The sequence below is a fragment of the Puntigrus tetrazona genome, chromosome 3 (assembly GCF_018831695.1).
Source record: "Puntigrus tetrazona isolate hp1 chromosome 3, ASM1883169v1, whole genome shotgun sequence".
Classification (NCBI taxonomy): domain Eukaryota; kingdom Metazoa; phylum Chordata; class Actinopteri; order Cypriniformes; family Cyprinidae; genus Puntigrus; species Puntigrus tetrazona.
In genome coordinates this window covers 19,182,135-19,205,002 of record NC_056701.1, presented here as the reverse complement: position 1 = coordinate 19,205,002, position 22,868 = coordinate 19,182,135, and the positions used below count along the sequence as shown (strand labels likewise).

The following is a 22,868-nucleotide window of genomic DNA, read 5'->3' as shown; positions in this document are numbered from 1 at the left end:
TTTGACCAAATACTTGAGTTTTAGAAGATGCTACACCCTAAAGAGAGAAAACGTAACTATAAAGAGCTATTTTTAACTGATCTGACCCCTTGTTACCTAACGTAGTCGGGTCACAGTGCGCAACGCAAAAGGCATGAAGGGTCTGTCAGCAAAGCTGCAGGCAAAGACTGGAGCGGGAGCATCATGTTCAGATAGATAACCCAGCATTTCGAGCTACAAACCGAATGGAAGATGTTACGAATGCACAAAATCAATAATAAAATATTTTTTAAGCGGCCACTGAAGATTGTCAGTGAGGACAAAATTATTAGGAGCTTTTTGTGTTACTGTTAGAAAAATCTGCTTAAATCAAGTCACATTTGACATATGATGGAATTTATATGACTCATTATATAGGCTAATAATGAGCTGCCAATAAAGAAAATGTATAAACCTGATGGGTTAATCAGTATTGCAACTAAATGACTAAACATACTATTAAAGATACGTCGCATAGCAAGTGGACGTTTCAGTCAAGATATTTCGTCTATATTTTGACTTCGATTAGTTAATGCATGCAATCAAATAAAACACATTTTAATTTATACGACGAAAGCTTTGTATAGTTCTTATTATGAAATTGCTCGGTAAGAAGAAACGCCGCGTATTTAATACGAAAACACACGCTTTTTACACGATACTCGCGGCGACGAAACCGGATTATAAATCCGTTCACTCTACATAAAGGTCATCAAGAGATCACTCTCGTCAACAATACAACGCGAACATAATCGGAAAGCAACGCCTATTCCGCCGATAAACGCAATCGCAACGGCAACAACTTAACGGGAGTTTTAACAGATAGCGATCCGTCACACGAGACGCGCGAGTATCCAGCAAAACTGCATTTTACGCGCCGCGCGCGATTGTCACCTTCTCATCCGCGGAATACAGTCATGACAACAAGAGCTACATCTCATCGCCTCGCAAACAAAACACCCAGCCCGCGTCTGTGAACGCAGAAACACCCCTAAACGCTCGGTCTGGGGATCAGACATCATTTCCGACCGAGAGCGGGCCCGTTATGACGGCGGACCGCGAGGAATGAATGGAGCGCGGTGAACGGGGAAATTCCGCCGTCTTACCGGTTGCTGTTTGTGTCGATTGGACGCTTTCCCCAGCGGCGGCTGCTGATGCCTCTTCTGGAAGCCGCTCTTCTGATACTCGCTGTAGGCTTTGTTGATGCCGATCCGGTCCCTCTTCTCTCTGCCGTTGTCTTTTCGCTCTTCTCCGGTGTCCAGACTGCTGAAGTTCCACACGATGAGCGTTTGGACCAGCAGCACCGTCAGCGCGGCGATTAACGCGGACCGCGACCGGCGAGCCAGCTTACGGGCGCACAGACCGCCGTACATCTTCACCCTGAAGCGGCGAGTTGCCTCTGCCGTGCGCCGACGGTCCGCTTTGTGGCTCCGCGACGCGAGAGAAGCGTGGAGAGGGAGGGAGAGAGGGGCGTTTGGCAAGGGCTCCGCTGGAGGAGAGAGAGAGAGAGAGAGAGAGAGAGAGAGGGAGGGGGAGATGTGGTCTGCGCCCCCTCGTGGTGACACAGGTAAACCACACGGGGGTCATCCACGAAATGGGCGCCTTTTCATTTCGGAAAGGTGATTTGTATCATCATTTTATATGTGAAAAAGTGACTTCATTGTTGCGTTAGGTCACTTGGACATTTTGATATATGTTCAGGGATAGCCGTGGCTTTTAATAGCAACTGGTTGAGGAGAACATGGTTGCAAATTTACAGTTCATTACCAGTCATGAGCCCAAGGCAAGGTCACCATACTACAGGGAACTGATTAGAAAGACCGTTTATATAACTTATTTATAGCCTACTATATCTTAAATACAGTGGTGGCCAAAATGATTATAACTCCATTTTTTTTTACCAGCTAAAAAACGGTTAAAATGAAAATACTAGTGTTCTAATAATTTTGGCCTTCACAGTATATTATTTCAATTAAATACAAAATACATGTAAATTAAATATTTGTATTTATTTATATTTAGTTTGCATTTATTTGTGATTATTGCATTTTTCCTGACCCAGATCAATCAAGCACATAAAAACAGGCTATGCACAATATTCCTTTTTTCATGTTCAGGTATTTGTTTTTTTTAATACCTAGATGATATGGTTGTATAGGGTATATGTTGCATTAAAAAAGAAAGACAATTTAATGTTTATATTTTTACAAATATCTAGTTTTCAACAGTGATTACTTACCTTCCTCTAGACAAACCTAAGAAAATATATGATAAAGTGATAAAACGTGGTGGTTTTAACTGTAATTTTTATGGTCATTATTTTACTGAGAAGAAGCTATGATGATAATATTGTTAAATAAAGGTGAATTTGGTGTTTTTATTAAAATGTGCCCACTAAAACTTGCTTTTTTGTAATATATAGAGTAAATTAAAATATTAGTTTTCGTTTAGAATAAAAAGTGCAAGGACAAAAAAAAAAGCCTTATTAAAATCACATTGTTTTTTTATGGATTTTTCTAGATGTGTTATAAAAAATCTTTTTAAAAACTGACATCAGATATTCATTATATCAGATATTTTACTGGCATTGGATATTCATTATAAGTCTATTTTTTACACTTGTTAGGGATGGACACAAAAAGCCCCCATTTAGTGGAATGACCCATGGAAATAATGGAAATAATAAAATCCTTGCTTGCTCAAGAATAAATCCTGTAAGAAAACCACAAAGCATCAGTGTGAAACATCAGCAAGTTTCAAAACTCTGAGGTTCCCCTTTTTGTTGAGTCGCTTCGAACTGTTGTGTGTGCAGCTGTATGAGCCTCGGGGGTGAAGGTGAACAGCTACATCATCTTTCAACCAGCCTTTGTTATTGTTCACCAATCAATGGCCGCTAATTGATAGTGTTAACCTGTCAGATTTAGAAAAAGAGCGATAACCCCAGGGAGCCATCAAGATCACTTCCCAATACGGTGGACCCAGGTGAAGCATCGCCTACAGTTTTTAATCAAGACTGAGACCATCTTTCATCCCGCATAGCGACTCGCATGACGAGGAGACACGGTTTCCATGGGGATACCCTCTGTGTCCCTCTTTCGTTCCTCTAGAAGTTCAGTAGAGAGAGAAATAAAGAGAGAGATACGTGAGAATGCGATTCTGCTTAGAGCCAAGAGAGCACTGCTGTTTGTTCACAGCATTCTTGACATCATTAAAGTTGAATCAGCTTCTCCGATGCTGCTGCTCTATAATTCACAACTCTCTCATTGAGATGGAGATCACAAGGCTTTGATGAATTTGAAAGAAAGCAGGGGGCACAGTCACACTTCATTCCCCTCAACTCCCTCGGGCAGCAGACGCTGAGGTGTGCAGTTACGAAGGGGCTATGCATGTCGACATTCGCTGTCAGTATAAGCATGTATGGGTCGTTAGATCTAGCAGAAGGAGAACTGGAGTAAGAAGTCAGGGAACATGTGCCCTTGGGCAGACATTCTCTCCATATGCCTCTTCTGCAAGACCTTCTCACGGTCTCTACACCGATCTGTACGAAATCAGATGCTCTCAGAACTCAACGCATGGCTTTTTAATGAAATATCTTCTGTGAAATATCACCGTGCACAAGATTTTTAAGTCTTAAAGTGTTCATTTTTTTTAGTTTTGGGAGTCCCAAGCAACAAACATGCATGCAAGGTCAAAAAACATTTTCTTATAATATGTATTTATACTTACCTCATTTGTTCAACGACTCCCAAACGATTCATTGGACAATTAATTTCTCCAGACCCCTCCGGTGATCGGTCGATTTCATTTAAAGCAGTGCTTGTGAGCTTTTAAAGCTATAAAAACAGCACCTAGTGGCAAAGAATGAATTCGTATTTTATTCAGACCAATGGGAAAAGATCAACGAATGGCCGTGCAACATGCTAATGTTTAATTTAGCTTGGGATTCATTTTAGAAACAACTCCGGTATCATAGTCAATTTTTTTTTTTTGGGAGACTTTATACACAGAACACTTTCAGATGTAAAACTTTGCAGGATGTCTTCATTCAGCTTTGTTACACACTGCATGAAGGGTCATTTTCAAAAATCCATAATAGTGGCACTTTAATGCTCAGGGTGCATTTACTTCAACATTAATATTTTAAAATATAGTTACAATTTCATATAAATACCTTAAACGTGTATACACAAAACACCATTCTCCTCCCCTCCAGGGTTCACATCTGCAAAGAAACTATGTCAACGTTTTGCCAATGTCAACCTTTTTAAGTAAATAAAAAACATATATATGTTAAGCTGGCAGCTTGCCAAGAATTAAAATTGTTACAGTCAATGTAACAACAATCAATTTAAATTACATACCAGTGAGAAGAATCAGTTTCTTAAGAATCAGTTAAAAAGGAAAGGTATTCACGTTCCCTTTATTTACAAGATTGCAAACTGCAATAAAAAGTGTTTCATTACACATCATGCAGAGCAAAGTGTTTGCAGACGTAAACGGCTGACAGCATCACAAGAATATTCATCACATCAAGACATAAAAACCGAAATACTTTGAAATGACACCCACTCAGACTTCAAGACCTGTTACATGAAGCACAAAAAGCATGACATTTACCTGATCATTTTGAGTAGAGAATCAAACTCTGAAATCACAAGACAGCGTGTTACTATGTAGTGACAACAAGATCAAAAACATAGTAAACAAAACTAACAAACTGCCAAACAATACACCGTATTAATTATTCATATACTAGTGCATTTTGGGAAGAGGGCAATAGGGACTGGATATTATTCAGTGTAGGCATATTTTAACTCCAAAAACGCATTAATTCAACTCATCTATGCGTTTTTGTTTGCGTATAGTAGGGGAAAAATAGCATTTCGATGCTGTAATAATAAATGCCTATTAGGTAAACCCTTTACTATTTATGCATCATTTGCTTGATCTAAAAATATTTTTTAAAGAAATGCTGTCTCTTTTTTAGTCAGCCAAACACTCTTCCTTGTATTGACAGACTGATCATCTGGGCCCGCTGGGTTGTAAAGCACATCTGTTTCAGCTTCACCAGCGGTTCTCCTGAAATCTCTGAGCTCTGAGGGACTGCAGTACACATCCTCAGACCTCCACTTCATTGGCTCTCTTAAGACAGTGGAGAGCGTTCGAATTGGTCACGCCGATAAGAGCGGCGCTCTGAATAAACCCATGGATCAGTGAATCCCTCTCTGAAAAGGACATCAATAGTTTTGCATACTAAATCAATCACATTTAATTTTCACCACAGAGAATAAAAAAAAAAAAACATAAAGAGCAAGAGATCTAAGATTCAAGTACGGCTAGATAACAGATATCTGCAAACGAGTGTGACCGGGGTTGGTTTCTTGTTCTATCTCTGCGCCATTTCAAGTATGACATCTTTGAATCCTCCCACTATGGTTTAGCTCCGGCTGACTCATTCACCATTTTAATTCCATACATCAGATCCACCGCTGAGCCACATCAGGACGAGCCGAGGCGAGTGACACATCATCAGGTTGACCCCTAGCACAGTCCCAGGGGAAAGAAACAGTGACACACTCATCACAGTCAACCATGAAACACTCGAGCATTCCCGAACACGACATTTACTCAGACCGGAGTTGATTGCCGTATTATACAGAAATTAAAAACACATGAATTTCTCATGGAGAAAGGTCCATCAGCCCGCCTCTTGTTCTTGCACCTTCGTCTCATGCAGGCTTTGATTTATGGCATATCTCATTGAAGGTGGGAGATTGAAGTCATAGAGCGCTTCCCATCACGGCCCCACCACTGACCTTGACCTCAGACACCGCCGGGCTCTCATCTGTCACAGCGCTCGCATCTGTCAGTATACATGCTGCTGATACGGATCCTGCGCTTATAGACAGGGATCTTTTTTTATCCCGATTCATCGATTCGCTGAATAATTTATCATCGTTAATTTTCCCTGACAAATTGTTTCCTCTCTTACTCACGTTTCCTGTGACGGCAAGGCCTGAGTTCATTCTGTTTTTGTTTGCATTCGCTCTGACATTGTGGGTTGTGAGGCGGCAGTGTTTTCAGCTGCTGGAAGAGATGCTTTTGTATTACAGTAGTCAACTCTATTGCCTGCAAATGGCAACTAAATGAAGGTTTTCCCTTTGTCATCACATAAACCATACTAGTCAATGTTTTTATATCATAGCAGTCAATCCTGGAAATGTTTGGTATATTTACAAATGAAACTGAGTGCTTACTATACTATGCAAGAATGTCAGATGTGTGAAGCTGAATGCTATTGTTTTTTTTAGAAGTTTTGCTTTTTTGAAATTTTGCAAATTGTCCAGTAGGTCCATAGAGTTTTGTTTGTGGTTATGCAAATGAGTAAGAAACTGAAATTTGTTGCGAACAAGGAACTAACTTTTCAGAGAACAGAATTATTTGAGAAAGAAATTCTCATTTGAGAACTGAGCCAAAGCGATTGACAAAAAGCTGGAAGCTGCATACCGAGTCTGCGGTTGCAGTGAAGGTCAGGTCTGTCAGATGTGTCGCTCAGTCTCTTTCCTTTGTGAGCCACCTGTGTCTCCTCACGCTTCTCTGACCTTCCACAGCTGCCGCTGCTCCTTGGGGCAACACCTCTCACGCTCCACAGGGGGCTCCATTCGTGACGAGGCCATCCATTTCCCACGATGCACCTGCAGCCTTCCTGCACGCCTTGCCCGGGACCTTGTTAGAGCAATAAAAATAGTAGCATGGAACAGAATGGATGGCGAATAGGATAGGGACAAAAACCTAGTGCACCAGCCAAGATACTCTCATAGGACTGCCACAGTTCAGCAAAGCAGGTTAGACCAATTAAACAAGCGTCAGCTGCTTTCGCTGATTAGCATTCACACCTCACACTGTGCGGGAGAGAGAGAGAGAGAGAGATGATTTCATCTGGAACATGTTTCATATGGAGCGGCTTCTTAGGCTCAAACGCAAGCTAATTTATTGAGCCAGTTAAGCAAAGCAGCCAGGGATAGATAGCGGGTCGGAGAGCGAGTATTATGTGGCGATGTTATGGCTTGTTGCACAAAGTTTAATCACGGTTGGACGTCCCCGCACACATTCATCTGAGGGATTACACCTCTGACAGGAAGACGATGCTTCACATACTGATAAGAGTTTGCTTTTGTTTTTTCTCCCCGTCGTCATCACAGCTCTGTTGCTCTTCACTGCACTCGGCCGTCTAATTCTCCCCAGGCAGAGGTCATTACATTTCCTATCTAAGCGAGAGTATTTGGGCTACACAGATCGATGGTCTTGGTAAATGCCAGTTGAGACTGTGTGTTGGGTCCATTTCGAGACTAGTCAATTGCAGCATGCGCGGGATTTAGGCGGCCAGATTTACAGGACATGCTCGACAGAGGTGATTGTGGAAGGAGATCAATGTCTCCGAGGGCTTGCTTTTGTCACTCTGGGAGCATTTGCAGTTCACAGGAGGTAAAAAATGATAGTTGTTGTTGTGGGTCACCCTCAGTGTTTTCTGTGAAAAAAAGAATCTCGCACAACCTGGCAGAAAGACGGCACCGTGGTCTAGGTCAGCTCTAAAATCAAAAGAAAAATTTTGTATTTTGTAGATTGTATTGTATATTGTAGATTTTGTATTTACTTTTTTTTTTTACTTTTTAATACATTTAAAGTACATTTGCACTAAATATATATATATATATATATATATATATATATATATATATATATATATATATATATATATCAGTCACACTTATAATTATAATTCACTTATAATTTTGTTATCATGATAAGAATCACCAGTGAGAATTACGGGAATTTAAAAAATGAATAAATAAAATGGGAAAAACTTGCAAATTTATAAATAGATAATTTGATTTGTCAGACTTTGTCACATGCATTAAAATGGTATAGTATTTATACATCGGGCAGTACCTGTTTTTAATGCATGTTAATGACATTTTATTTATGAAATATCTTTGAACAATATTTGACAGTAATATGAACTGAATATTTCATTTGGATAGGCATTTGGATAATACATCTAGGCAATATTTAATCAAAATACAAATAAATATTCCTTGGAAAATATTATAAAATAAATAAAGTTAATACAATATAATATAATTCCTCATTCCTTTATTTCTGAGGTGAAATTAGCGTCTCATGTAAGCTATGAAATCCTATATTAAATACAGTAACATTTGCTTTTTGTATCGAAAACTCTATTAGTTACCAAGTAGGTTAACAACCAAGAATTATTCAGCTGAGATTATTCGGTGCCAAGCAGACGACTCAGAGCTGAATCACAGATCTCCCACAGTTCAAAAGTACGAGAAGACAAAGAATGCTAAATCTTTTATTCCACTTTAAATCTGACACATCAGAGGAGAGTTTGGGGAATTGCCTGTTCCATTATGTGGTTAGTCTGAATAATGTAAAAGTGGATGTCTCTCTCTCTCAGTCTCTCTCTTTCTTTCAGCTGAAAGAAACGGCGGAGGAAGCCCCAGGCAGTTTGAGAGCTGGATTGGAGGAAGCAAGTGTTGCAGCCTATAAGATTCCTCCTTCACCTTTGTGTAACCGTTGTGTGACAGGTATGTGCATGATCTTCAGCTTCTCAGTGTCTTACCCCCCGTGAGGCTCTCTTGGACTCCTCTTCAAAGCCTGTATGTGTTTTGTTCCAAAAACTAAAGGAGATGCCTACAGATTCAGCAAGGCATTCTCATGACTATTTTAAATCAAAGGCAGCTTAATTATGACACCTTCAGGCCCCTTAGACAGAAAAACATATCAATGCACTGCGATGAGCTTTCAGCTCAGTAAAAGATATACCAAAAAAGGTGAACAAAAGAAATATTTATAATAAACAAAACGTATATTTCATTCAATATTTTTATTGACCAAATTCTATAGACAATCCAGGCTCATCCAGCAGCTTTCGCAGGTTTAGCAACACTTTCAAGGTGAAATGTCTGGTAAGTGGCACTAAAAATTAAGTTTGGAAATGAAACATCTGGTGAGCGCTGCTAATAGGGTTAAGTGTGTTTGAAAACAATGTAACACCTGCGCTAAACCATACAATAAACATAAAAAGCAATAGCACATGCGAGATAAAAATGTATTCCTAGCATGGCAACTCTTGGATGATTTTAGCATGGTAATATGACAATGAATTTATATGGTCTTGGCAGAATAGATCTGCTACACTGCTGCAAGTAAAAGGAACTTGCTACTGCCAATACATACATCAATACAGAGCTGAGAGTAGGGCTGATAAATCGATTGTATCGATTAACTCAAATGTGTAGTTTACATCGACTTGTTTAAATGAAAATCGTTTTTCTCTTTAACATCCACCGATGCTCCCCTCTGGGCTCCCGTTGTTCCATGTATGGAAAGAAAATGACGTTTACTACAGAACTGCTTAAAAGGAATAAATATGAGATGGGAGGAAATATATTTTTCGATACTTTCTTTCGCAGTTTTATCATTGAGTAGATATACTGTGTATTAATTTAATGTACTCCAATGTAACTGTAACAGCCAATCGTTATATGTTTTCTTTGTCTGAATACTGATTCACTATTCAGGCAGAAAGTGTCACATGATTAAATTTTTACTGTTTACAATGGCAGGGTTTACCATCTTGTCTTTTTGGCCTGTTGTTTCTAATTGCAGTTTAACCCCAAGGGTTTTTTTAGGCCATATTGCATGTAAGACATACTGCTCCTGCACAAATAGCATATAAAATAACCCATAGCAAATCTATACCGGTGGAGATGGGGAGGTGGAGGGTTTCAGAGTATCTCTGAAAGCACGTTGCGAATTGCTTTAGTGAAGTGAATGTGAACTAGCCATATAAATGTAGCAGCAAGCTCATTGGCTGTGTCTGCAACATGAACCAAATCAACAAGAACCAATTAGTTTAATCCTGTGAATAAATATTATTCCAGTATTATTAATAAAATGTTCATCTAGTTTGCCCTTTAATATTATTAATATAAATGTATATTCTAATATTATATATATATATATATATATATATATATATATATATATATATATATATATATATATATATATATATATAAGAAAGCATTTTAAATCTATTAAAACTGGATGTTTTGAACATTGAGTTCACATTTAGAGACGATATAAATCTTCATAACTTAATGTGAATGTTAGCTCCTAGAAGATATTTTTGTTGGCTTGTTGGATTAGAATGCATCAGTCTATGTGGAAAGTAGGCAGCTCACTAGGTTTTGGAACAGTAATAGAAATAGCAGCCTCTGCAGTGATGTAAATTATATTAAGCATCTTTCTTTAGATATAGAAATATTCAAGCACTTAGCTAGGTTAAGCGGCTCCTCCGCATCTGCTTGGGTGATTCAGAATGGCCCTGTGGGATCTGCGCAGTGGGTCCATCTTGTCTGTTGCAGTGCATTTTTCATTGACACTGTTTGTGCTTATTTGCAAAGGCCACATATTTTCTGCCCCGTGTAGAACTGTTTAATATGCTTATTATGCAGTGTGTCCAAAGCTATGTCACAGTAAGAGAAGCGAATAAAGCTCCTCAAAGGGCAATCTTAGAGCAGAGGAAGCCCAGCGAGAGGTTGCTCACGGCAACGCTCATTCCAGCCCGGGGCAACTGCTCTGTCCAATCCACTTCAGCACAGAGATACTACTCTTAGAATCCCAACAACTTCAACGGGACTAACAGCATGCATAAGAAAACAATAAGACAAGGCTTGCCCTCCAGCCTAATAGAGAGAGAGAGAGAGAGCGCACTGTCAGGACGTTTACAAGTAATATGAGTTTGATTACTCCACCGGAAAATGCGTTATCAAAAAAGGCTGAAAGTCAATTTATAATTTGTGATTGAATAGATACAATTTATGAGTTGTGTCAGTGTGTGCTGTGCCATATATTATAGCTTATCAGATAGCAAAATTGGTGTAAAATAAGGAAAAGGGTTCGTAAGTGTGCTGTGGTGGAGACCGTCATGCAGGCCTAATTGATTATGTAGGTAGAACATCCATCAGCGGTCAGCATTTTATATCGGGTGGAAATGCTTTCAACTCATCACTGAACCACAAGCTCTCCGGATTTTGTGTTTCACAGGCACAAATCAGGCTCTGGTCACAAGTTTAAATGTCATTTATAGGATTAAAGAATATCTAGTGAAAGGTACTATTAATTTTCTTTCATTTCACAGATCAGCCGTAGGCTACCTAAATATGGTTTCTGTTTATAAAGCATTATTTCCATGCTCTATAACATCCCTGGAAGCACTGGCTTTATGTTCAAGCCCCTTTACCTTGTTCCCAGGAGTGTAACAACTGTTATAATAGTGAGCCCCTACTTTTAGGAGATAATCATTATATTTAAAAAATATATATTTTTGCAATAGCCTGCGTTCACCTGACATCCTCCTTTAAAAAAGCAGTAGGGTCAGGCTTTTCAAACTTTTTTAAGCTTAGAAAGCAGAAAGAAAAATGTATCTAATGTATCAAAATTTTATGTTTCTCATGTCAACACATTCAACACTTTACAAAACACAAGACACACACACACACACACACACACACACACACATATTCAAAAAGAAAACATATATTTATTTATTTATTTTTTAAAAGAAATTATTATTGCTTTTATTCAGCAAACAGTTTGATAACTGGAGACAAAATATTTTAAATGATGTTCTGTTGTTCTATTTCATCAAAACATTATCACACAGTTTCAAAAACTATAATAATAATAATATTTTTTTAGCACTAAGTCAGCATATTAGAATGATTTCTGAAGGATCATGTGACACTGAAAACTAAAGTAATGATGCTGTAAATTCAGCTTTGGTGTCAAAAGAATAAATTACATTGGAAAGTTAATTTAAATTGTAATAACATTTTACTTTATTTTTATTTTACTTTTTTATCAAATAAATGCAGCCTTGGTGAGCATAAGATAAGTTTTTCAAGAACATTAAAAAAAAACCTTACTGACCCCAAACTGTTAACTGGTAATGTATTTTATATAAATCTCTCTCTCTCTCTCTCTCTTCTGTAAAGCACTAAGTTGGGATGAAGGTCAAATAACATAATTAATATTAATGATCTAAGAAATGCCTGGAGCTGTTTGTGTGCTAAACCTAAAGTAAATTTCCTGTGTAGCGGAAATTGTAAAAAAAAAAAAAAACTAGTTTAGTTTTTAAACTAAACAAATGCTCAATTAAGCAACCATTTTTAGACCACCCAAGCCTCTACACTGACATTAAAACAAGTGAATGTTATTGGAAAAGTGTCCCATGACTATAGGTAAATGCTTGCATGTGATATCCAATGACACAGATTTACACCTCTGCTTATCGTATTTTGTGACTGGGTCAGGTGTTGGTGCCCTCAGCACAGATTATGAACTCATTTGACTGTCACTACAACCATTAGAGTACAAGCTATGTGGCAGAGCTCAAATAAGATAAAATTCATTCCAGCCCTGATATATATTTAGGTCTACCAAGGTCCCCGTGTCCTTAGTCTAATGCCACTAGATATCCCCCAGCCCAGCTGTCTGAGCAGATTAATATTGTTATCTGTACAGATTTCCTCCAGCTAGTCCATGACTACACACCGTGTTCAGCAGAAGAGTTCAAAGCAGCTAGGCAGCTCCTGCCACAGACACTCCTACAATCTGAGCCGCCGTTCAGAGCCGAGGTATCAAGCCATTGTCCCAGTAAGACCTGATGCTGTTTTTTAGTGAGAATGTGTCTAGGCTGGTTATTTTCAGTTTAAAAGGTGCTTCGTATTAAAGACAAAAACAGCTTTCCATTATAGACATCGGTGCCAGGGCCGAAACTAAGTGTCCTCAGAGACACAGAGGAAGACAGAAGGTAAAGTAGCAAGGGGAAAGACACAAATAGACTCAATAAACAATAAAACTATCACAAGCCTGCTAACTTTGTGCTTACTTTGGTTATTAGTCGGTTGACAGATGATTTCTTATCCAATTTCTAAGCAATGTTTAGTTAACATGATAAACAGGATCAGTTCCCTGGAACAACTGGAGGTCAAGGGCCCAATGGTAATTGGGTAATCCAGCAATTGTGCAGTTCAGTGGTTTGACCTTTGACCTATGACAGCCCAACACTTCCAACATCACCTGCACGTTCATATATATATAGATATGTTATATATAAACATGCCTACAATATATGAATACCTCTCATATGCCATGTCTCCATCCTCACCTGCACAACCTATTTAACAGATATGAATGCTTTTGTTATGGAGGAAAGACCAAAAAGAGTTAGTGTGAATGAAAATGGGAGTAGAGGGGGTCTCACAAACTGGCCTCCGCAGACTGGCAAAGGCAGCAGCAATAATAGAGCACATCATTGTTATTGTACTGATCAGATCATTGAGTTATATCCAGCAGAAGGACAGAACAGCCCAGCAGGGGAGATGCTGCTCTCATCTGGACCATGTTAAAGAGTGATGCCTCCCTATTGTTTCGAAATTAACATTTAATAAAAAAAGTTGTGATTCTGGCTCCATCGACCCCATTGGCCATGACTGTTGTCCAAGTGCTGTCTTCACCGAAGGAGCTCAGCGGAGGGTCTGGACCACTTCGAATCCACTAAAATATGAGCAGACATACTGGATACTCTGGAAAGCTGGGGACAATTTAGAAAAAGCACACATAATTAGACACATAATATGCTCTTTGTTTGTTAATCCATGTAAACAGCTGTATTGATTACACAAATGGCAAAGGAAATCAGTAAAAACCAATGCACAAGTTATGCAAGTCTCACACAGTAATTTTTAAGAGTTTATGTGAGTAACAGCTAGGTAACTTTAATAAAGAGGAGGACAGCAAATTTTAGTTTCTATTTTTTTGGGCATGCGTCTGTTTAATACATTTATTTCCCAGTGTTAAAAAAAAAAGGAAAGAAAATTTATATATATATATATATATATATATATATATATATATATATGTGTGTGTGTGTGTGTGTGTGTGTGTGTGTTTGTGTGTGTTTACATAATACACAAAAGTAATACACATAATAAATGAAAAGTTATGTTTTTATGTTTTTTAAAAAATGCATTATTTACTTGGAATATACAGTATATAATAAATCATTATATATTCCTATAATGGCAAAATTACATTATCCCAGTAAAACTCCGGTATTCATTGTCACATGATCCTTCAGAAATCATTCTAATATGATAATTTAATGCTTAAAATACATACATTTTTTCTTATTATCAATGTTGATGTTACGTATCTGCCGGGCTCCAGCACCCCCGTCAGCCAACCACAACGTTCCCAGTCACCTGAATTCTAATCAGCCGCTCCTGCACCTAATCATCACCTCTTCAGCACCGGCATAAAAGCACACGCCCCAGTCCACTCAGTGTCTGGTCTCGTTGCTGCACGAAAGGACTATCGCTGAATCTCTATTGATTCAAAGCCTAACGTCTACTTACCTTTCGTCTTCTTCTCTAGTTCCCAGTCGATGTCTGAGGTGTGTGCTCCTGTCTCTCCGTGTCCAGTTCTAAGTCCATAGCAAGAAAGCATATCAAGTCAAGTTCCAACCATCATCCGTTTAAACAGCAAAAGGACTCTTACTCACCTGCCACTGATCTCTTCTGCCTCAGCTGTGTCAATAAACATCATTATCACCTTACTCACCTTGTCTTGCTCTTTTTTATTACAGTTGTTGTGGAATATAAAGTTTTTTATCTTTTGTAACATTATGAACATCACTTAATGAAATCTAATTAAATTCAGCTTTGCTTAATAAAAGTTTTTTTTTTTTTTTTTTTTACTGACCCAGTAAAAAAAAGAATTGTAAAAGAATCAGAACAAAAAATATTGAGATTCTTTTTTTAGTTTTAATAAAACTGAATTACATGCAAATACAGGGTAGTATTACGACGGTTTAAGAAGCCCCAGGTTGGGAATCACTGTTCTAATGACCACAGACAGTGGCCTTTTATAGGTCCTGCACTGAAGGGAAGTGAGACGGTGATCACCCACGAGGCTCATCAAAATCCATTTAGACACAAAGACCATTTATATCTCTCGTGAGAAAGAAAAATTATTCTGGCATAGCTAGTTAAGGTGCCAGAGTCACAGTAAACACTGAAATCTCTTCATTATCTTTTTGTATCGACATCATTTGCTGCATTTTTGCAGAGGTGTGAAAAGCAGGTGGTCATTCTCCTTTCTGCCCACACAAAACCTCTTGATTACAAAGGCAATAATTGTGGCTTTTTAACACGATCGCAAACAGTGTGGCTGAGAGCAGAAACAAAGGTCTCGCTGATCTCTGAGTCGGACATGGCTTCACTAACCTGTCGCTGCGGAGCGGCTGGCTTGTGATTGGCTGTCATGGCAACTGACTCCTGACAGAAGCGTACAGAGGCTGACGCACCATAGCCTCAAATTCATTTGATACACATGAGGTCTTCAGCCTTTCAGATGCTTAATTGAATTCAGAGTGGCCCACTGAGATGGTGTTCAACCAGTAGTGTCACTTTTACCTCACGCGAGATGCATGATATGATACAGTGTGAAGGCATGTGACACAATTTAGAAACGTCCAGATGTGAGCCCACCCAGCGAGTTTAGTTGTGTTTAATACACAATTCATTAAAATACACAGCATGCTGAAATATTTGTTGGAAAGCATTTGGTATTTATTTAGACCCTCAAATATGTTTTAATAGCAATAATACCTATTATCTGATTATTTGAGATATGCTTACAGTTTTCATTAATGTTTGTAATAAATTTTTATATGTAAAAATAAATGAAAATTGGATGTGCTGCCTTGGGAACCAGCTGAAAAAAAGGAAAGAAAGAAAAGAAAATTCTGTCTTGGTTTGTTCATTTTGTACGAATTTGTTTGTTCTGTTGAGCACAAAAGAAGATAAAAATACAGTTTATATTGTCAGTGTACCAAATGAAAAGTTGCTTTGTATTACATTTATAGTGCATCTGAGATTGACAAGCAGTATGAAAATAAAAATCCCTCAAAAATCCCCTTGTGGGGAAAAAACTGCTTTAAGAGTATCTTGTCAAAAACAGTCGAGATTTATCAAGAAACCTTTTATTCAAAGATTTGAAAAGATATCTGAGAGCTTCATTATGTCTCCTGATCTATGAAAGAAGATCTCTGAGCATTCCTTTGGGACACACAAGTACAGACATTAAATGTCTGATTACATATGGAGCATACACAGCCATATTTAAGCACCATTGTATCGTATATTAAATCTTGTGGATTTTGTGTGCAGAACAGCTGTCTAAAAGGTCTTCACAGTGCTGTAGATTCTGTGGCCACGTTAAAAGCAGAACAAATTGTATTTGTGAGGAACGACCTCTCACTGCTTCGCCGTCTGACACATGGAGTCTAAACTTAAACGGCTCCTTAGAAGTTCAGTGACAGATTACCAGCTAACACCTCAAGAATGTTTAATCAAGCCTGGCCTATCGATGTCTGTGTCTTGTGTGCGTTTGTGTGTACTTGTGTGATATTAAGACAGCTGGAGGCAGACATTTAGAAACATCAATGGAGGCCTCCCTTGAGCTCGCAAAGATGGTGAGTTACCTCTGCGAGGCCTCAAAGGCTACAAGTGTCTCGCTGAGAGCTGGGAATATAGAGCAGAATCACATTTTAACTACATTGCCGGCTTTCACTTTTGGTTTGGAAATTTTTCTTTGGGTGTAAATGAAACAGAATATCCTGTAACCCCACTTTACCTCAAGGACTGAGCGTTGGAGAGCTGAAGCAACACTGCTAACCACATTTTTTTAGCAGCAAATCAGCAGCTCAGCTTTTTTTTCACAGTTTTCAAGTAAAAAGAAATTAACTTACTTACTTGGTTGTTAACAACCAAGTCAACTGATAATATTTCAGATAATTAACAATCTGATTAATTTTAAATATTTTAGTTTATTTGAGAAGTCTCAAGTAATTTGATTTATTTGATTTAACAATACTGTAAAAAGTAATCATAAAAATCATTATAATATGCTGAATTGGCGTTTAGTAATTATCAATTATTGGTGCTCAGTTATCAATAATGATTATAAATGATTATAAATATCAGTGGTTACATTTTTGCTGCTTTATTGTGTTTTATATATATATATATATATATATATATATATATATATATATATATATATATATATATATATATATATATATATATATATATATATATTAAAATCAAGCTAAAAATGGATAAAAAAATAAATAAGCTTAAACTGTAAAATCTTGTAAAAATGCTACAGAAAAAACTGGCTAACAGTAAGTTCCTAGATTATACAGGGAATAACTGTAAAACATCTAACCAGACATTTAATGTAATTTTATGTAATGCATGCTCTTAATTGTACAGTTTTTATAAGTAAATAGAATAAATCTATGTATAATTTACAGTCAAAAAATGTAAAATGACATTCCTAGAATTCCCTGCGTAACAAATATTTTGCCTAATTAATCATGTTTTTAAATAGTTCTTGCTTCTACCTATCTAAATTGGCCCAATTGAATGTCTGCACTGCGATAAATTCAATTGGGCCAATGGAAAGTTAGGTGGACTAAACTTTTTTAACAGTGTACATCTTCTGTTGTTTAATGAATGTTTCTTGCATTATTTAAGTGTTGTGTGTTACTATGATGGTGTTTTGCACGTCCTGATTTTGCAGATTTTATCGTGTTCCTGGGTCAACAAGGGAGGTTCTTAAGTAATAATTGTTCAACCAATCAGAGGAGTCTCGTCTTGAGTCTTGAATTTCAGTTTTCAAACTAATCAGATCTGCAATTTTTTTATCCGAGATCTGAGCAGGGGTACTGCTTTCCCCGCGAAAACATAGGCACACCCATTGATTTATATCACTTTATCGTTGCCTCATTTAGCAGACGCTTTTATCATCTTGTATCTCTTTTACCACCATTGTTATGATGGTTGACAGTATGTTAAAGGTACAAAAAATATTGTTGTATTTACTTGTTTACATTCAGTTTTATACAACCACAGCAAAATTTTTTTGTAAGAAAACTACAAATTGTTTTACAGTGGTATTTATTTCTTGAACTTTTAAAGTTGTGTACAAAAGCAAAATTCAATATTTATAATATGAAATGTTTGTATGTAATTTTAAATAATTTAAAACATTTTTGTTGTATTTTGCTGTATCTTGTGAGCATAAGAGACTTCTCTCAAAAACATTTAAGCATTTTATTGCTTATTGCTATCAGACTAAGGAGCCTTTCACCCAATCATGTGATTTATTGTTTTTCTCAACACTAACATGTGAAACAATATAAGCAAGATTCAAATCTATGTGTCTTTTTTTTCAATTTGCTCTGCTTCAGCTTGAATGCTTTGTTCTTTGTATATGCATACACACATATTTTTGTTTTCAAACATTTTCAACCAAAAAAAAAACCACTTGAGAAACGTTGTTGTACATTGTATAGTACTTTTCAATTATACCAGACTTTTGACTGGTAAAATGCAGAGATCCATATCATCTATGTCTTTCTTGTGTTACCTACTAGATTGTAAAAATTACAAAAAATAAATTATGTAAAGATAGATTCAGTGTATGATAATAGCTTGTAGTGTAGCTAACAACCTTACAAAAGAGCAGCTTTAGTCTCACAACTTTAAAATATGAATAGCTTGTAACTTGATAAGCTCGAGTTTCAAAGTAGCTTCCTAGCATCACTACCAGGACCGCAGTCCTGAAGGTGAGTGAGAGGCACATGGTATTTATGAGACGGGGTGTTTATGTCCCAGAGGTTCAAAATAACTGAGGCACCTCAGCGGGGTAGAGCATTAGAGCAGAAAAACAAACCAATGTTTACCATCCTCACACCTCCAACTTTTCTCATTGCTTCTGTTTTCCAGGGGTCTATTTGTGCAGTCTATGGACCACTGCTTTTCCCTGTTTGTCTTTACCAACTTTAAATGAGAAGCAGCGAGAAGTTAAGTTTGGGAATAGCATAGACACACACACACACACACACCCACACACACATATATAGCTCAATATATCCATACACTAAAGGGTTTGAAGGGTTATGGGCTGAGAAAAAAGACTAGATTAGATGCTTCTCCAAAGTCCTCAGACCGGCAGTCTTGAAGGTCAGATCAAGTTGGAGGAGCAGTATGGATCAGGCACCTCAAATGGCAATTGCTCTGCCAAGCTTTCAGGGCAATTGAACAGCTCTTTCTGTAAAATGAACTTACTTTCTTGTTCTCTCGCCCTCTTTTGATCTCTTCTCTTTTTTGCCACTCCCCATCTGTTCATACTCTATAATCATTACATTCAAATTCACACATTTTATGTGACACCAGCTGTGGGTTTCGTCTCACACAGGTGACAGTCTACCATCATGTACTCTTTGCTGAAAGGCCACGAAGACGTACATCTCTGACCGTTTCTGTATAATAAGAAACCAAAATGTCTAAAAATAGACTGTGAAAAATAATTTCTTCTCGGTTCCTCCCTCTCTATCCACTTTACTGACCAGAAAGATTCAGTTCATGAGGGAGGCATAATGAGAACCTCGGCTTGGTGGATCAAAGTAGAAACCCTTGAGGCTTTTCTCAAAAAAAAAAAAACTACCATCAGTCAACGGGGACGATACCAATATGGGCTTTGACAGGCACCAGAGGAACTTTAAAAGAATCTGAAAATGTAAAAAAGCTCAAATCAGTGACATTTAAAGAGGCCTGTACTAATTCATTAAACCGCTGCCCTTTATTGGACGAGAAACCTTTGATTTCTATTAATAAAGCAAGTCAAGCAGAATCATGTTCATTGGGATGAATGGCTGAGTTTACTGCAGCTGTCGTGTGAATAGCAGCTTTTTATCAGATATGAGGTTCATGACTCCTCCGTGCACGTGTCTGCACCCCCCTGAGCAACCGCAACCGAACAAACATGGCGGGGTGGGGTAATCAGAAACACCTGGACCTAACAACAAAGTAGTAAGGTAAGCAGAAAACTCGCACTGTTGTGTCTAGATGGTAGATCTCATTGTGTCTTATTATTTAAATGTGGGATAAGTGTAGGATGTGAGATATTCTTACTTGAAATCTCTGACTGAAGCCCGAGACACACAGCACAATATAGCAGTCCAATTTAGCAATACAAGATAATTGCATATCACACTGTGCAAGATGGATCTCATAAACTTGGGTACAACACACATGTAGACTGTACAATGATGACACTGTCAAAACACTGTCCGAAAATTATTGTAGGCTACCTTTGGTTGCAAGACCGTAACAATGGCCGCCTTTGAACCTCTCAGATGTATGACATAATGTCTGTATGACATTACACCGATTAGGAACCACAATAACAGAAATCACCCAGATGGTTTCATAATGCCAGTCTTTCGTCTGGGACAACTGAAAATCTTGCTAGTTTATCTCTGGCTAGTATAAACACATCTGCCACTTGGAAGATGAAACAAAGGGCTGTTCTTTCTATCTATCTATCCATCCGTCAGTCCATTAGTCTTTCTGTTTACTATCGTTTCTGATGTTTTTTTTTGTCTGTCTACATATTAAATTTATAAGCAACCATACTTTACCTCAGTTTAAACACAAGAATTGAACTGAAATGTAAAGTGCATTCTCAAGTCTAAAGCAGTATGATCGCAGATTTGATTGTGCTTCAAAACCCATGCTTATGTCATCGTCATCATCATCAACATTATCGATTCACTTGCGCAATTTCTAGTACAAATAATAATCTTTTTGGAGTAATTCCCATTAGTATTTAATTCAGCTTCAACAAAGCTCACCAAAGAACTGAAACACTATAAAGGAACCATAACATGAACAAGTTTTTCAGGGAGCATTGTCTCTGAAGTGGTCGATTCAAGTCCACAATATCTCTAAGATCAGAATGTTTTAAAACAAATACGTGCTGGGAAGGATTATCTTGGTCTTCTATTATATTTTTTCAAAACAGGCCCTCAGAGATGAGGCGAAAAGGTGAGTAGCTTTGAAAGTATATCTCTCGCATTTGTGCAGTATTGGCTCTACAGGCTCCAATTTACACACACCCCCAGCTGGTTTATTGTCGACCTTGTCTTTCAATACGGCCTCTGCGGCTGAATTTATAGAGCATTATAAAATCATACAAACAGAAAGTGAGAGAGAGAGAAAGAAGCCGCAGATGAGTGTCCTCACTGAGTTCACAGAAAACAAGGCCAATGCCCTCCTCCTTTAACAGAGCTGGAATGAGAAGAGGGCATTTCATAACAGATGAAAGCCAAAATAAACATTGTGATCTCATTGGGCCATGAAAAGACTGTCTGGGCCCAATAAGAGGCCATCGCTGAGACAAGGGTTGGGTTCTTCTATCCAGCCAACATGACAACATCACACCCAAACATGCCTGATGTCTAGCAACAGAAGCCAATGAGTTTGTCGGGTTAGTATGACCCTGTTGGCCCCTGGTAGATGCAGTAACTACGTCATCTCCAGGGTTCTGCGACAGTCAAACAACTGCAATTGAGAAATGCTAATGGATAGCTATTTTAGACCTTGGTGACAGAAATAATCAAATGTCCCACAGCAGGTTTGAATTGTAGTAGGGGTGATCCATAAACTTGAACAAGGCATTTGGTCCCAGGTTAGTCCATTAGAAAGTGAATTTTGTGGATAAATATCAGAACATGGTCATAATCATCAATCCGTAAAGTAAAGTCATTTTACCTGTGCACTTTGATGGTGGGCCAGAGTTCTTGAATTTAACTTGGTCGTCTTCGAACATTCCTTCTTGTTATTTTTTCCTGAGTGGAAGAAATGTATTAATAATGGGAACAGAGAACAATGTATATTTAAATAAGTCACATTTAATGGTGTTAAGGTAAATATTTAACTCTAGACCCTAATGTATGAAGAAAAATATGAATGTAGCCCTATTTTACCCGGAGCTACACATATTTTAAGTAGTAGTGGAGTTGGCCTAGAATGAGGCTTATCCTCTGTTACCATCAATTAATCACAGTGGCTTATTCTGCAAAAGAAAAAACCAAAACACAGCTTTGTCCTTTGTCTCTTATTACTAGTTTTTATTATTATTATTATTATTATTATTATATATATATTATTATAAGGTCTCAACACAAAAAAAATTACTCTGATGATATACGTATGTGTATTTGAATGTGGGGGAAAAACTGTGCTTCTGTGAATCCAGTAAATACACATCCCAACAAATCCAGCTGGGAGCAGCAATGCTGAAATTGCCACCAGTGGCCTTCTTAAATAATGGGGCTAAAACCGAAATCCTGCACAGAGAGTGGGCCAGAGCAAGTGAAAGAAGAGATGTGAAATATGTGCCTAATAAGAGGTGAAGGTGGCACGTTGCACACCAGCTGCCAGGGCACTGACGCGGCACAAATAACTGCAGGGGAAAGTCAAATAAACGGATAGAGTCATCGCCCAGAGCGCAGGAGAGCAGAGAGTGAGATGGGTGTGGATGCTTCAGACCAGAGCTGCAGTCTGGTGCACAGCAGCGTCGGCCTCTTAGGTTAGAGGTCACATTAATGCTCTCTGACAACACATTCCCTTCGGTATCAGCCTGTTTGTACAGTTAGTCACGCCAGGACTGTCAGAAGAACAGGTAGAACAGAGGGAGCCCTGCTGGAAAAGGCAGCATTATCACTGCTAGGATGAGCTCATTCATCTAAATGCAGTGACTTATAGGTTTACAGCATTCTACATTACTGTTTAGAAAATAAACAACGTGCTAATTAGCATTACATTTCTCTTCTGAAC

At 38.0% G+C, this 22,868-nt stretch overlaps 1 protein-coding gene across 1 annotated transcript in view; it reads right to left on the bottom strand.

Moving 5' to 3' along the window:
* The window catches only part of xylt1 (xylosyltransferase I), a 58,407-nt gene extending 56,883 nt beyond the window's left edge, over nt 1-1,524 (bottom strand). Inside the window, exon 1 of the mRNA XM_043235770.1 lies at nt 1,125-1,524. Within this exon, the coding sequence (XP_043091705.1) occupies nt 1,125-1,391 (267 nt within the window). The 5' untranslated portion in view covers nt 1,392-1,524. The remainder of the gene's footprint in view (nt 1-1,124) is intronic.
* Between the last annotated feature and the right edge of the window lie 21,344 nt (nt 1,525-22,868).